Source organism: Calidris pugnax, unplaced genomic scaffold, assembly GCF_001431845.1.
Source record: "Calidris pugnax isolate Ruff unplaced genomic scaffold, ASM143184v1 scaffold103, whole genome shotgun sequence".
Lineage (NCBI taxonomy): Eukaryota > Metazoa > Chordata > Aves > Charadriiformes > Scolopacidae > Calidris > Calidris pugnax.
In genome coordinates, this window is record NW_015090990.1 from 8,951,088 (window position 1) to 8,967,406 (window position 16,319).

Here is a 16,319-nt window from a genome sequence, read left to right on the forward strand (position 1 = left end):
GGGGGGAAAGGAGCCTCAGTAGCGCGGTGAATTACTCATGCGTTGGTGCAGTGGAGTGCCACAGGCATGCTGGCCCGGGCTGCCCAAGTTCAGTCACATCTGTGCTAGATGCCTGGGTTCAGCTCTCTTCAGGTTGTCATGTGTGCTTCTGCCCTGACCCATACATACAACTCAAAACCTGGCCCTTTGTGTTTCAGCTGTAAAGAATACAAAAATCTGAATTCCTTTTTCGCTATTATTATGGGACTGAGTAATGTTGCTGTGAGTCGTCTCTCATTAACATGGGAGGTAAGTCTTACCTAAAATCCAATTCCAAGAAGTTTGACTGGGATTTGTGTTTTTAGTTAGCAAAAATATGACTTGGGCCTTTATTACTGATAAAATTAGATCGACTAATTCAGCTCCTGAGCAGAAGCCTTTAGCTAAGGCTGGCAATTATTATTAGTAAGACAGTATACCCATATGTGTGTTGAATACTCAAAAGCGGTTAACAAGAGTGACAACAGCAGCTTCTATTGATGAGCTAAACTGCCCAGCAGGATGAGCGAATTAGCCAGTTAACTTCTTACATCAGCCCATCCTCTGACTTTACTGATCATTTAGTGAGACCACTCCACTCTAAAATTCATTCTCTGTTTCTACATGTTATTTTCTGATCTCCATATGGACTCTGTTGCCCTGTTAAAATGCGGGTTTGTCCTAACCAGTTCTGGTTTTCTCTCTCACATGCATTCCCCTGCTTGCTATCAGTTTGGTTCTCATTCTCAGAGCTTCCACCTTTTTCTTTGGCTTTGCCCTTTTGTCTGTGAATATATAAAAAGGGCGCAGTGTTCAGCAGGGTGAGGTTATAAGTACATGTAACCAGTACACATGGTTTTCACATGGTTGTGAAAAGCAGCGCAGCTTGGAATATACATGTATTTTGTTCATTAGAAATTCAAAATAGTTAGCATGACTGAGGTCATTGATGCAACTGAGACCAAAATTTGAACACCTTTAAAAAACTGTTCTGAAATGGGAGATCAGACTAACACATCTGAAAAGACACCAGTCCAATTTTCAAAAGTACGTGTTGCAAGTGGTATACACAATTGGTGCTAAAGGCAAAGATTTGCAGATCAGTTTCTCAAAATAATGACCCTCCATTTGTGGCTACTGGGAGGAATAGCCGGGAGAGCTGAGACGGTACAGGAGTAGTATGAAGAGAGAAAAGGGAATTTAATATATCTACTACATACAGCAATCTGAAATGGGCACAGGGTCTGTGGTGGTGGGGCACAGATCGTTTGTAGGTTTGGGATATGAACTTGAGTTCAGGGAAATGTTAATCACGCTGTGGTTCTGTAGAGCAGTCAGTTTATAAAGAGAATCTCTGCAGCTTGATTTTGAGCCAGATATATATACAGAATATACTTTAAAAAAAAACATATCAAGACTTGATTTTTGCTATATTATCATGCATTTACATTAGTTGCATGCACAAATTAGATATTTGCAGGTGCAAATGTCCAATTATCCCACTTATTTCACAAATACCTAATCTGCATGCATATGCAAACTAGGCACAGAGTTGTTCACACACATCATTAAAAATTAGGCCCTTGCTGTGGCACAGTGTAAATATCTTGCTGGGTACACACTCCAAATGTAGAAAGTATTGCAAAAAATAATTTCTGCACTATAAAGTCTCTATTAATTTTTAATGTAACCTGCTGCCAGTAGTAGTCCGATTTAATCAGCAAATATAGAGAAATTTCTTATTAAAACTAGAAAGCTGACATATTCTGAGCATGCATAAAACATTACTGTGATCTCTGAAACTAATTTGTAACATATCTTACAGTGTTTATAGTAAAGTTATTTAATATATATAACGTAACACGAGGAGGAAAGAAAATATTTAGTAAAGCCCATCTCATCACCGTCACTGCGTGATCAACTGACCGTGATTTATTTGTGTAGGTATTGTGGACTAAAAAACTATTCATTAATTTATATCCCAGGAAGTGGTAGAGGCCCTTGGCTGCTGGGCACGTCAGGAATTTGAGCAATAGTTGGTGATACATCAGCATGTGCACAAAAACCTCCTGGAAATGCCCAGGCATGGATTTGAATGTTGCAAGGGCGGTTCATCATAGGTATGAATAATTAAGCTGAGATACCCCTACGCAAGCTGTGTGTAAATTACATTTTCAGATAGGCTGTAATCAGGAACGTCCTGAAGCCATTGACTTGAACTTTCACTTACATTCTGAATTCAGTGATTGTGATGTGAGCCAAACAAAAATCTGAATCTAAACATCCTAAAGGAGTAAATTCAAGTTGGGGTTTAAATCAGGATCCAGGTTTCATGGCTGGTCCCGTCTCTATTTATAATCTGGTTGCTAGGAGACATGTTGTATTTTAGATTAGCACATTGTTAGAAATATCTGGCAAAAAGAGCACTTTACTGACTTAGGGCGTTGTAGAAGGAACTGGCATTTACAGTAAAATTACCACACAAATTGGATTTAATTAAGGTTTTCTATTTTTGTTTTTATTAACAGAAACTTCCAAGCAAGTTCAAGAAGATCTATGCAGAGTTTGAAAGCTTAATGGTGAATAGCAATAGATCCCTTATTCTATGCACAATCTGAGCTAATTCAGTTTCTGAGTAACTGATTTGAATTCCTTGATTCAGAACATTTTATATGTCCTTGTTTGACTTTAAGAAGTTTATGATCCCATTTTAGAGCTGCTAAAACAAGTATGTATGACTAATAAATTATACTCTTAGGAACCTACTCTGAGAGAACTTATGTACCACTCAAAATTAATCTGGGAACTCAGAAAAGCTTTCTCACATGTTTTCCGATAGTACATATGGGAAATTACATTTTCCAACCTGGATTTTTCCAGGCAATACATTTTAGTGTTACAACATATGCAAAACTGGATCTGCAGCTGCAAAGAGGGAGGAAAAATGTGTGGTTCTTTTTATGAACAATTTTTTTGTAATCATGTCTTACCTTGCTATTTGGCATGAAAAAATATTTGTGTTTAGCAGCTGCATTCTCATCATGTAAGCTATGTGGGAGAATGATAAAAGGTGTCTTAGTCTGCAGAAGCATTTTTAAAGCCACAGGAGAAAATAATGATTTTAATAAAAGCCATGACATCTAAATGAATGCACACAGTGTCTCAATACATATAATAATACATATCAGTAATTATTTGATTTCTCTTTTTCTCTTGAGGATCCATCAAGAAACCATCGGGCCTACAGACTAACGGTAGCTAAATTGGACCCTCCAATAATTCCTTTCATGCCACTACTTATAAAAGGTAAGCTTGGATGTTACCAGAATTATTAACTTGAAAGCTATTTGTCAAATATTTGAAGAATAAGACTAGCTGCAAGAAAAAGCAAAAATCAATCTCAGTGTGAGGTATGATCTTTTTCCATTTTAAAAAGCATGATACAGACAAGAAAAACTGCTTTAGTACATCTGAATGTCATACCTCTATTTTACTAGTCTCAGAAATGCTGCAAATTAAAAACTAAATGTTTAATAGCTGCTTTGATTTTTATAAGGAATAGATAAAATGTTCTGCTGTTTTGTGTGGCCATCATTCAGTAATGGCCTTTCGTGTGTTTTTTATTTCTATGCAGACATGACGTTTACTCATGAGGGAAACAAGACATTCACCGACAATCTAGTAAACTTTGAAAAAATGGTATGTATGATATACTTGAAATGAAAACTTAAAAAGACCTCCTTACTTATCTCTTCAAGAGCAAACTTCTCAGCAATGACTTCTAGGGCTAGAGAAAGTGAAGGCAGGAGCAAGAGCTGACAAAAGTAGTCTGCATTATGCACAGTGACTGGGGACCTCTGGGTTTCTGGAAAACCTCACAGAGGTGGAGAAGCAACTGCCCACTGAGCCATGCACAGCCAAAATGTTTCCTAGGAGAGGCAGCAGCAGTGACAGGAAGCAGAGCTGTTAGAGACAATTTTTAACAGCCAGTTTGGGATCAGCCTGTGATTTTAACTGCTCTTCCTTCAAACAGGAGTGAACTGCCTCAGGCTGGGATTATTCTGCATTGCTCCTCAGAGTATGAAAGGAGCTTTAATACAGAATGGGCACAACATCTTATTTTCTTCTTTACTTTAACAAGTGAAAAGACTTATGTGACTTGATTGCTTTCATATTGGAAAGGGGGATCAATGATAGAAGGTTAGATTAGCCTCAAATCTGCTTTATTTTAAATCCTGCACCTAAGTTCTCATCATTTCAAACACCATTGTCAAAAACTGTAGGCAGGCAACTTCCCATGGCAGAAATCTCGACTGAGACTCAATTCAAGTAAGAAACAGTTTTCTTGGTTGCTAAGGCCATGGTCTTAATTAATGTGGTTAATGACACCCACATCTGAGAACCAGGGTTAGCCAAGCCCAGCTATGAGCAGCTGCATTGCAAAATCAAACTTGACTTACTGTTTCTGCAGTAAAGCTCCATTCAGCAGCCATGCTAGAAGATATCTACGCTTCTTGTTCGTAGTACTTCAGTATTCAGAACTACTCCATGGTTATTTCCACTCCACTGCGGAGGAGCTTGTCTTACCTGCTGAGCACTGATGCCACAGAGGGGAAGAGAAGAGGACTTTCAGCTCTTTAGAAAACTGCACAGTCATCATCATTCTGAGTTAATTCTTCTCTTAGATTTTAGTCTGTGACTCCAGGAGAGCCTCTGTCCTAGGATGAAAATACCTCTTTACTAAGCTGAGACTTTTTTGTGGGTAAATGGTAGTGCTAGTGCCTGAGTAAGGGCCTGACCTCACTTTGCAATAATGACATTCTTTAATTGCATATGCAGGCTGTGTTTCCATCTCCTTCCAAAGGTCTTGAGCCTTCTATCTGCAGAAAAGGACTTCTTCCTGGACTACTTGTTATAATTAGGTAGACAAATATATATATTTTAGTGTAGATAGTAAATATTTTGGGGAACACAAAGAGATCTCAGACTCAACTGGAGCACCTCCGAACCAGGGGGGATGGCATCTGCATTGCTATGGCCATGGCTGTGTGGCTGGCTCCATGTTCTCCACCTCACTTGGCCTACTTAATCCTCCTGAGCCAGCGGAGCCAGTATATCCGCAGGCCTCAGAGCTGTGTGCCTCAGGCTCTTCTTTATGCCTGGTTACATGCAAAAGCCATTACAGGACGCAAGAGCTCTCCTGGGAGCACTTGCCCATAGACAGAATTTCCACCCAGGCTTGTCATTTAGAAATGGTTCTGCACCACTCTGTACCACAGTTTGGCACTCCCAAGGCCAAGACTGAATTTTGCACCAGCTTAAAGTGATCTGTGCCTAGGCTGCTGCAGGTCTGCCCTTTTCACCCTAGTCTGCACATTGCCTTACCTTCAGAAGTATGTTGTCTCCAGAACACAGATTTACTAGTACTACCCAAAGGTTTTTAATAAAATTTTATACTACGTGAATGTAATATCACCCATTTTGATCAGTAATCTGAGCTTTGAGCATTTCTTTTAGGAGGGGAAACTGAAGATCAGTTAATGTATTTTTGATGCTATGTATTTTTCAAAGAATCAATATCACGTCTCATGTTCCTCCATGCAACAGAAAGGGAAACATTCTCCTTTCTCAGTATTCTAAACATTTCTTCAGTTAGTGCTCAACCTGAAAGCACACTCTGCTTTTTCTCCCTGCCTTACTACAAGTATATCTTTTGTGTTTTTAATGTTCTTCACTGGCTATTCTGCATGCTTTTACAGAGTTTTTACCGCTTCTCTCAACCCATAGCTCTTCAAAGAAACATGTATTCAGATTCCACCCACATAATGCATTCAAATCCTAATGTGGACCTGGCAGTTTTTAGCTTTTTGCATGTGTCATCAGGTCAAGCAGAGAAGAAAAGCCTACTGTTAAACCTCAGTCGCTACCGCCTACTTGTGTTAAGCTTACAACTGTCATATCCACACATAATTGCCAGATATTAACTAGTGAAGACAAGACCACTCAGCCAGATAACGCTCAGATAAATTCAGCTCTCTTTTACATAAGTATAAACTCAAGGTAAATCTGTGATGTTATTCTGCCATTTTCAGGAGAAAAGCAGAAACCAGATTTCCTCACGGGAATCCTGTCCTGCCATTTGTTGTTTCTGCCTGTTTGTTCTGCTGCATAATGTTCTGTCATAATGTCAGATGGAGATACATCTGAATATTGCTGGGAGCCACTCTATTACTCATCTCTGTAAAACATCTTCCTTCTTTGGAAAATTATTTCCCTTGATCCATCCTAACTTTGATGCTTGCTGAAGTTTATGAATAAAAATATCTGGGCAGTTGCCACGAGTGGTGCCATTTGCCACCGCAGGAGGTGGGTCCCTCCATCTCTCGTGTGAGCACAGTGATGAAACTGAGAACAGCCTCTGGCATCGTGTCTGCATTCTCACCACAGAGCTCTGATCCCGACAGCTGATGTGCTGCTGACAACTTTATTCCTGTAACTGGCAGCCAAAAGTAGAAGTTTGATCTAGTGGCATCTCTTTAGCTGAAACAGCTTCCTTTAAATATTTTATATGTTCTGATGTTTTTGTTATTATTTATATTAAACAATGCATCTTAAAACAAGCAGGAGCTGTCAGACAGTGCCTGAGCCAGGAGTTCCCCAAGTGCCAGAAACAGCGAGGCCCGGTTTCCTAAACGTTTGTATTTCATGGCTGCCTGAGCTCTGCTCAGAGCTTTCCTCGTGGCTGGAGCATGTGTGGTTTCTTCATGGCTGGGGAATTCTGTGTGAATAGGCTTTTGTCATAACATAGGAACTTGCACTACAGCCTTTTCCCTGAAGGAGACGGGAGAAGAGGGCACTTACACGATCTTTCACTTGTCCGCAGCCATCTATTTTCACAGAAAATTGGTAGGAGCTTTCTTATGTTTGAAAACTCTGGGTTCTTTTTTCAAATTTGACAAAATTATCTAGAGAAGAAGGGAAAAACAGATGGTGTTAAAGCACTTTTGCCTGGGTTTTTTTCTTCAGCAAGTCAAGCTAAAACAGAAAAGGACGGAGTGAATTTTTTCCTACTACACTTTCCCACAAATCGGTGTTTTCAGAGGTGTAGTGGCACAACTGTGCTCTGGGCAGCAGTGGGGGGATGTAACTCTGCAGAGCATTGCTGAGCTTTACCTGCTGCTGCCTTTGTAACTGCTCGCTTCTTCTTCCCCATCTCCTGATCCCCATGGATGCCTTTTATTTGGAGGAGGCTGTGGGGAGTGGGAGGGCAGGGTCATCTAGCCAGGGAAGAGAATACCGTGTGTGGTAGAGCCATAGCTATGCATAAAGAGTGAAATTTGTAAGTGGGCCCATTTGATTTGTACAAGATGTGGCCAAACAATATTGAATGTGTCAGAAATAGGTATACTCTTTGTATTTGCACTGTACTTGTGCTCTTTACTATGCAATTTATTGCATGAAGGAAGGGAGGGGGTGGAGGAAACAAGCATTTGGCCTTGAAATCCAGCCTGGAGCATGTTATTTATACTTTTATCAGTAAGCAGGCAGAATAACTAAATTACTGGTATTAGTAGTATAACCATTTACTAAAAGGCTTTGTCTTCAATACTAAACAATACATAGTTTTAGAGAAATATTGAAGATCTTCTACTTATCTCACTGTGAGAAGCTGATGGAGACAAGGTACAAGGTGTTTCCACCATGGTGTTGCTCAGATGTACCTTCTAGCTTGGCATATACTCCATGAACTCATGTGGTAAAAACTTCCTGCATCTTTTCTCCTCTAGTGAGTTGACAGTAGATGTTAGTTGTAAATGTTGCTTTAGAAGACCCATCTATGTGAAAACTGAAGGCGTATTTCTCATAGAAGAACAAGGAATGAATAGGCTTGTAAAGTTTTTTAAGTGATGTAGATGTAGTTTGGCAAGTTGAGGATATTTTGAGAGCTGCAAGTAGGTGAAAGATAAGGTGGCAATAGACAGCAAACACAATTAGTTTGTGATCTAGAATGCACATTTGTCTTTTAGGTCCACTAGTGACCCTCTTTTTAGGTGAAGGAGAGCCCCCAAAGCTTCTAGTAGTATTAATTCCTATAAACTCCGTATGATTTAGCAGATACAGGACAACCCACAACCTGCAGCACAGTGCGTGGCAATATATAACATTCAAGTGACACTGCTTTTATAGCTATATATTTAGAAAAAATTTAAAAGCCCTTTCCTAGAATTATGTCTTGCCAGGGAAAGAAGAGAGAAGAAAGTGAGGAAAGTACTGAGCATGACTCTCCTTAAGGACAGGCAATATTTCATACTCTTGACCACTTACTGATTTGTGCCTTTTTTTAAACCTCAGCTGCATAATTTTGACTGCCAGTAAAGAATTTTGTATGCATAGGGAGAGGGAAGATGCAATTATTTGGGAACTTTATCAGTGCCATTTCTCAAATCACCAGACAGCCTGAACAAAGATCACTTTCTGTGGCACCATCTCCATGTCGTGCTGTCCAGCATGTCTCAGAAATGGCACCTGTAGAGGGAGCAGAAGTCACGAGAGAGCTCTGACCTGCCATAGCAGCACACGTCGGTGCCATGATGCTGGCCACTGGTGCCTCTTTTTGTCAAGCCTCTTCACCCTTCAGGTGTGAAATGAGGATTAGAGAATCTGCGCATATTGGTTTTCGGGTTTTGTGGAGATGAACAAAAGGGAATTCACACTCTGATCCTTATGCAAAAAAAAGGCAAACATTCTTTCATTTTTGGAACATAAAGATTATGCAAAAAGTGTGTGACTAAAGCCCTTAGTAGTTTTCTATGGCATATATGAATATTTATAACATTTAGAAACCTGGGTTTGGAATGGATTAGAAGATAATGTGCTGGCCTGCTGCCACTATTCCAGACTGCGTAAAACTTGAAAGGGTATTGTTTTGTGTATGTATAGCATGCTGGTAGTAGTGGTTGCTTGTTATATTATGCAGTTCATTCTATTTCAGAAAGATCCAAATTTAGGTTTCTATGGCTTTTTGATAATGCTCTTTTTTAGCACAGTGAGTAAACAGAGGTTAATTTTTGCAGGCATTAACTAGAGGTAATCCTCTACTTAAAGAAAAATTGTGAGGAGCTGGCAATTAAACTTCCATCTGAACATTTTCTCTGTACATGTTTCTAATTTTCTGGAACCAAAAGAAGACAATCCAACTTATCTACAAGATTCAGGAAGGGAAATTCACTTTTGGTTCATATGCTGTTTTCCTGTTCAATTTGCACCTTCCAAAGAGGAGCTCTTTTGAGTTTATTTTAGCAAGTACAACAGCACTTGGAAAAAAAAGCAATGTGAAAGGAGCTCTTCAAGGATACCTAATGTTCCAGAATCTCCCCATTGGGTTCTGATGCTGTCTTCTGGCCATGGTTTCTCCATTTATTCTGCCTTAACACCCACTTCGTCATTCTTTTGTGTGTTTCATCATTGCCAGGATACTTCTGAATGCAGATAGTGAATGAGATTATCCTCGGGAACAGGCAAAGTAACTTCTTAAAATGAAGCCTTTCAGCCAACTGAAAGAAGCCCGGCAGTTTGGCCTTTAACTAGAAGTTAGACAAGTTCATTGCCACTTTGGTTTTCCTTGCCTGGAATAGCCTATACAATTCAGAAATAGTGATAACTTTTTTAAAATCCTTGCTACACACATAATTTGTCTTACATTACAATACTGCATTATAGCACTTACTCTGAATGTTATGCTTTTTTTCAGAATAAATTCCTCACATAAAGAAAAAAAAAAAAGAGTAAAATCATTCATAAGAACACACTTTTTTTGATAAATCTAAGTAGTTTTCACCTAAGAATCTTAGCACTGAACTAATCAAACACTGAGCCTACAGTCTAGCTCCAAAGATCATTATGATATGGTTCAGTGATGGATTTTGTCAGTGTTAGGCTGATGGTTGGACTAGATGATCTGAAAGGTCCCTTCCAACCTAGGCAATTCTATGATTCTATGATATGAGACTTCAAGACCTAAACATTTGCAGGTATGAAAAATTAGGGTATGTATTAACAATCCATGTAGAAAGCACATCAAGCAACACTACCCATCTTCATAAAAATGAAGTGTCCTTAGCAAAGCTTCCCTTGAAGATAGATGCTCCTGAAACTTCACCAAGTTGGCTGGTCCAGTTCAACTTGACAGTCTGTCCTTGAAACAGATATTTTAGGGGAGCACTTTTTGAAATGGTATAAATCAAAATAGCAACATCATGTAACAGAGCCAATTATGAATCCATAGCGTTACGAAGCATTCATGTCTACATGTTCATGTTGTTCTGATTTTCATTTGACTGGGTTAAACTTGAAGAACCAACACTGTAATATGCAGTGGATTCTGTCTCAATGCAGTATTATAATGGGTGCTTTGAGTATTTAAGAGGTTGCATTGAAGTCAATGGGGCTTATTCACATGCTTAATGCTGAGCACATATGAGTATGTTTGCAAGATAAGTGCCTTAGAAAATCTGCCTAGTAGTAATGGCTGAAGAGGTATGAAAATTAACATAGTATAAAAACTATTCGTACTTGAAACCTACTTATTTTCTATATGTAAATACATATGACTTTAGGAACAATATAAGCAGACACATATCAAAATTCTCTAGATCTTTTGGGAACTTGTGTTTCAGTATTAAAATATTTTAGATTAGTTTCAGAATAGATACATTTCATTTGATTATACGGTGTGAAATCCACAAAAATGTACTACATGGTATGTCAGTGGTGTTTCTAATGCTGATCCCCAGTCATACCCGGTTTTGTATGCTTGACAGTCATTAAAATGTCTTAAGATTATTCAGTATGAGTGTAAGGAATGTTTTACACTGGTGCATTCACACATCTAGAATAACAGATTTCACAAAGGTATTTTATTTATAATATAATTTTCACATAAGATTATAATTGTATATTGAGTTTTACTGTTCACTAGGAAGAAATACATCATTCCATTGTGTGAGGGCTTATGACTAGCTTGTTAATCTCAACAAAATTTCAAGAAGGTATGAAGCAGCCTGGTGGGAGTGTGCTGTAAAATATCATATAATAGCATCTGATTTATCAAAGCAAAATGTATGGATTAATGTTTTCTTACTTAAGTGACTGAAATGATGGCTTATTTACTGAAGAGCGAGCACAGCCAAGGAGGTCTGAAGAGACTTCAGGCTGGGTTAGATACACTTGTGCAAGCCAACACTGTCTACCAGGTCTGGCTGATGAAACTTGCCTACAGGGCCACAGTTCTAACAGTGGCCTTCTCAGCCTGTGAATCAGGCACGCTTCCACGGGGAATCGGGGAACATACACCCTCACGTGCTCATTTCACACTGTAATTTTCCAAGAGGGCTGCATTTTAAACTCAAACTCATATGAAAGGTGAAAGCTTTTTAATTGCTGAGTATGTTCTAGAAATGGCCTCGCTATTAGGAACTGATGGTCTGAAAAGTAACGTGTACATAGTCAAAGGTGTTCCTACATGATATTCCTTTTTACTTTTTAACACGAGAAGATGGTATCAAAGAAATGCACAAGGAAGGGGCTGATTTTCATTCTTAGTTAAGGCCGTTTACAGCATCCAAGCAAGGGAAAGGGTTCTCTGAGCGCATATAAATTATACTCATGCTCATTTAAAGCCTGTGTAAATGCAAATCACACCCTACATATGAGGGTATCAGCATTAAAATTATATTTTCATTCATATGACTGCTTTTATTGGCATATGTCTTCACACTCAGGCACAGATAGGTGCTTCGTTTAAATGATGATGAAATACAGTGCTTGTTCTCTGATTGCATACCATCTTTTCTTTCCAGCGCATGATTGCCAACACTGTCAGGACGGTGAAATTCTGCCGAAGCCAATCTTTCAGTAAGTGTATTGCAACATCTGCACAGTCAGCATTATCATCAGTAGCTACAGTAATTACAACTAATTCTGTGTGTACCAGAATTCAAAAGCTTGGTTTCCAGTGATTCTTCTATGTTTGGATCCTCTGTTGTTTCACAGGGTGAAATATCTTTTAGGAAGTTCTAATAAGCCCCGTCTCCTCCATCTCTTTTCCAAGCATGTGAAGGCGCTAAATATCTGTGAGGTCTCCATACATCTGTCAAATTAGAATTGGTAGAAATTAGCCAGTGGGCTCAGAAGTGACTGAAATAAGGCTAGCAGACAGCAGCAGGCAGATACATGCAAGATACTCGGATAAACCCTGGTTTTAAAGGAAACCAGGCCGGAAACATGACATTTATAAATGACACAACTGCATACGGTGATGAACTTAAAACCTGTTTGTCAGTATAATTACCAGAACTTACTTGAGGTCGTGTAAGGTGACAGAGCTGTATGATCAAACAGATTTGCTCTGTGGGTCTCATCCCATCTAGGTGCACGGTCAGTCCCAGTCACACTGGCATTCCTTCAGCACTTCATTCGTTTTGCCTCACAGCAGCCTTCCTCTTTAGCAAAGAACAGAATAAATAATATAAACCAATATATTTTTATTAAAATAGTTTCTTTCCATCTGGGCCAAAGCTTAACTCTAGAAGATCAAGTGAGCTTTTTTTTTTTCTTCCACCATTAAGGTTTTTCTGGCTATGTATCTTTTAATTTTAATGTATTAAGCACTAGTTAGACCTACACATATTTAGAAATGGAAGGGGATTTTCAGTATGCATGATATAACAAAATGTCAGTATATATATGTACTGTATCTAAGTCCCATGCTTTTTGTGCGTGTGTGCATATTTATATATAGTAGATGCTTCAGTATCTTTCTTTTAGAGAAGTGTAAGTTACCTAACATATATGTAATTAAAATGTAAGCTGTTCACTGTGAGGCTGAAGATACGCAGATTTTAACTCAGTGGTATTTCATAATTGTTGTTGGAGTAGGTATGATGTGGTTATGTTAAGTAGTGTAAACAGGTAGTAAATTTGAGGCTTGACTAGGGCAGCCACTAATCACTAGCATTACAAATATTTAATACTGAGCTAGAAATGGGAATATTTCATGAAAGGAGGCTTAAATCAATCACATAGTTTTGAATCTGTGTGAAAGCTGCTAGTTCAAAAGCCGACGGGCAGCTTTAAATCACACTAGTTAGCTATATCATTTACAGCTATTGACTGGTAAGGTGATGTATAAAACTGTAACCAAGGGCCATCAATTTGAGCAAATGTAGCCAAGGATGTCTGAGAGAAAAAGTTAATTTGTGAGGGTAGTAACCAGAAAGACCGTCAGACATGGAGGAAAGGTTTCAGAGAGAGCAATTTCTAAATATTTTCTTTTTAACGCAGCAGGATCTGGTGTTTCCTGTGACAGCTTGTAAAGAGTTAGGCATTCTGTTCAGGCATTTGTTCGTTGAAGTGTATCAATCCTACATCGTTTCTCTTTCACCAGATCCCGACGCAGCCCTAGCTAATAAGAACCATCAGGATGTTCGGAGCTATGTGCGGCAATTAAATGTGATTGACAACCAGAGAACTTTATCACAGATGTCTCACCGACTAGAACCGCGTCGAGCATAAACATTTGAAGCAATGATGAGAAATGATCTTTTATCCTGTCAAGGTCACTTGTTAAGAACTTCACTTTCTCTGCTACCGCACTGCCACTACAAAAATAAGCAAAAACATATTCTAAGGTCTTAGGCAACGCACAATGTACCAGCCTGTCAGAGAACTTTGGCTGAGGAGGAATTTATGCACTGTAGCTGTACGGGTGGCCGTGTTGTGAACTGTTAATTCTTAAAGTGTAGTAAATGATTTCTCATATGGATTAAAAAAGGCAAAAGATAAAATAGAATAGTAGGTGAAAAATGCACAAAAAGCTTCTAACAATTCTAAGGGAGGTAGTATTTTTCTCTCTAATTAAAAATCTGTATTTTATGATTTATTCTCCAGGTCAGGACCAAAACTGATCATCAGTTTAGCTTGCCCAGCTACTGTTGACCTCAGGAGGAGATGTATGTAAGCATCTGATGAAAAACTGTAGGTTCAGGAGAGGTCCAAGGTATAGTTCCATTGAGAGAAGACTTAGAAATGTTTCCATTATGAAATACAACAGATACTAAGAAAAATTTCTAATCTTAATAGTACTGCCTACTACTGCAAGCAGTGTGGCCATTTCAGAAAACTGAGAAGAGTGAAAATATTTTGAATGACAAATATATTAACCTGTGTTTACATTTTTCTTCTTTTTTTAAATTACCAAGCAGGTTTTTACAGAATTCCATTACAATAGTAAGGTTGTCGAAATCAATAGCATAAAGGTAGCAAAGGACTGGTTCAAAAAGAGCACAATATGCACAAATGGATTTCAAGAGAATAATTTCCTGGACATTAAAACCTTAAACTTCAGCTATAATTAATTGTGGCTGGTTAACACGTATTTTCTGGTCTTAAGCATTTACAAATATCTTCATTTTCAGCCAATTGTTTTGCACTTTCAGTAGACTGTAAATAAATGTTAATTCGTTATGTTCTAGAATATTTATTTATGTAGCTATTGTGCCAAAATAATTCAGTTTTATTTATTTTTTTTAGCATGTTACGGGAGTGCAGCTTTTGTCTTTATACTTTGTGTGCATTTTACGTGTAGGAATTGTGTGATGTATGTTTTCTGTAAATAACACGCAGTACCTTATTAAATGTAATTGCCGGAAAGGTTTGGTCGCTGGCCTTATTTGCACTTTCAGCTTCATTCCTGCATAAATGCCGATGCTATTAATTGGCTGATACAGCAAACTTGGCTTGTCATTCACTGAGCCTCAAAACCAGAGTTAGCCTGCAGCGTAAAGCCAGTCAGATCCAGTGGTGTAACACTAGGGTTTTATTAGCTGGTTTGATTAGAGTTTCTAAGGAGGCTCCCTACCTTCCCGTGTAAAGACAGAAAACATTTAAATTGGAAAAGTTTAAATGGAGAAGGGTTGTATGCTTCATGTTAGCTATCAACTGACTAATTTGCCCTGCTTGGTCTCTAATGTGAACGCTACAAGTTACCTTCTCTCGGCCAGGATTTTACCTCAGGTTGACTAACTCCAGTTGAGACCTTGGCTAATGTGGCACTCGAGAGGCCTCTGGCTTCGGTCACCTCAGGGAGGTCTATCAGGTCCTGCAGCCACGAGGGAGGAGGTGATCTGGTGTGTTCCTGTTCTCCGGCAAGATCACTTGTGCTAGGCCTGGATACTCCACGGGGCGGCTGTAGCGCTGCCGGGCAACCACCGATGGTGGCCAATGATGACACTGAAATGGCGAAAGGCTTTCCTGTTGCATTCACACCAGCTCTGCTCTGCAAACTGGGATGTCATAAAACTGATTGAGCCTGAAATTACAAGTTGCAACTATTATCTCGTAATTAAGTTTCAGAGATGACCTCATTGATATAGTCTGCATTTTGTCTCAGATACAGAATATACTTTTCTTGGCATTGAGCAGGACTGTGTGGAGTCAGTATACAGATAAAGATTTTAATTTTTTTAATCTATAAAAATAATTGCGTCCTTTTAGTCAAAACATAAATTCTGCAAAAGCTGAGAGTCACTGGGGAAATGCCGACACATAGAACCACTATTTGCTCAGTACCTGCATTCTGCAAAGGAAAGAATTACACAGTTAAGAAATATTCTGCAGCATGATGAAATAATTTATTTTAACTTTGCTGTCTGACTAGAAGTTCAAGATGATTCAGAGGAAAACCAGCTAATAACATAGAGACAAATTTGTGTCTTATTATTTCAAGTGAGAAATATTTCTTATTTCCATTTGTACTGCTCTATGAATATACTTCATATGGCTTTTTCAGATACCGAATCTTCCCAGAAGCAAAGTATGCAGCAGAATAAACTGCAGGGACACAATTAATTCAAAAGACGTTTTTATCTTTACAATAAATTTTATAACATTCGTGAGTTCATGATTTTATTTGTTCCAGATTTGTTCCTATTGTTTGGACTTCCATTTATTTCTGTGTTAACTGGTTTATAAAGCTGCCAAGTTTCAGCTTGGCTCTCCACATAGACCGATTCTTCATCCGTTTAGTATGTTTTTATCCCCTTGGTTTACTCTTTTACTCCTTAGAACCTCTAACTGTTTTACTTATTTGTTGCCAAACAACCTCTGTCGTGTAGATATATCCCAGTGATACAAACAGAGGTTTTATGGCACTTCCATATCAACAGACAAATGCAGTTTACCTACTCAATGAAACTGGTATCTGGCATTTTTTAATTTTCCAATAAAGGGTGCTGTATAAATAA

At 38.6% G+C, this 16,319-nt stretch overlaps 1 protein-coding gene across 2 annotated transcripts in view; it reads left to right on the forward strand.

Moving 5' to 3' along the window:
* The window catches only part of RAPGEF4 (Rap guanine nucleotide exchange factor 4), a 143,352-nt gene extending 127,033 nt beyond the window's left edge, over window positions 1–16,319 (forward strand). For both annotated transcript variants that reach the window (XM_014954656.1, XM_014954655.1), the window contains 6 exons: window positions 198–288; window positions 2,547–2,597; window positions 3,237–3,324; window positions 3,653–3,717; window positions 11,877–11,931; window positions 13,463–16,319. In XM_014954656.1, coding sequence (XP_014810142.1) covers window positions 198–288; window positions 2,547–2,597; window positions 3,237–3,324; window positions 3,653–3,717; window positions 11,877–11,931; window positions 13,463–13,590 — 478 coding nt within the window. In that variant the 3' untranslated portion in view covers window positions 13,591–16,319. The remainder of the gene's footprint in view (window positions 1–197; window positions 289–2,546; window positions 2,598–3,236; window positions 3,325–3,652; window positions 3,718–11,876; window positions 11,932–13,462) is intronic.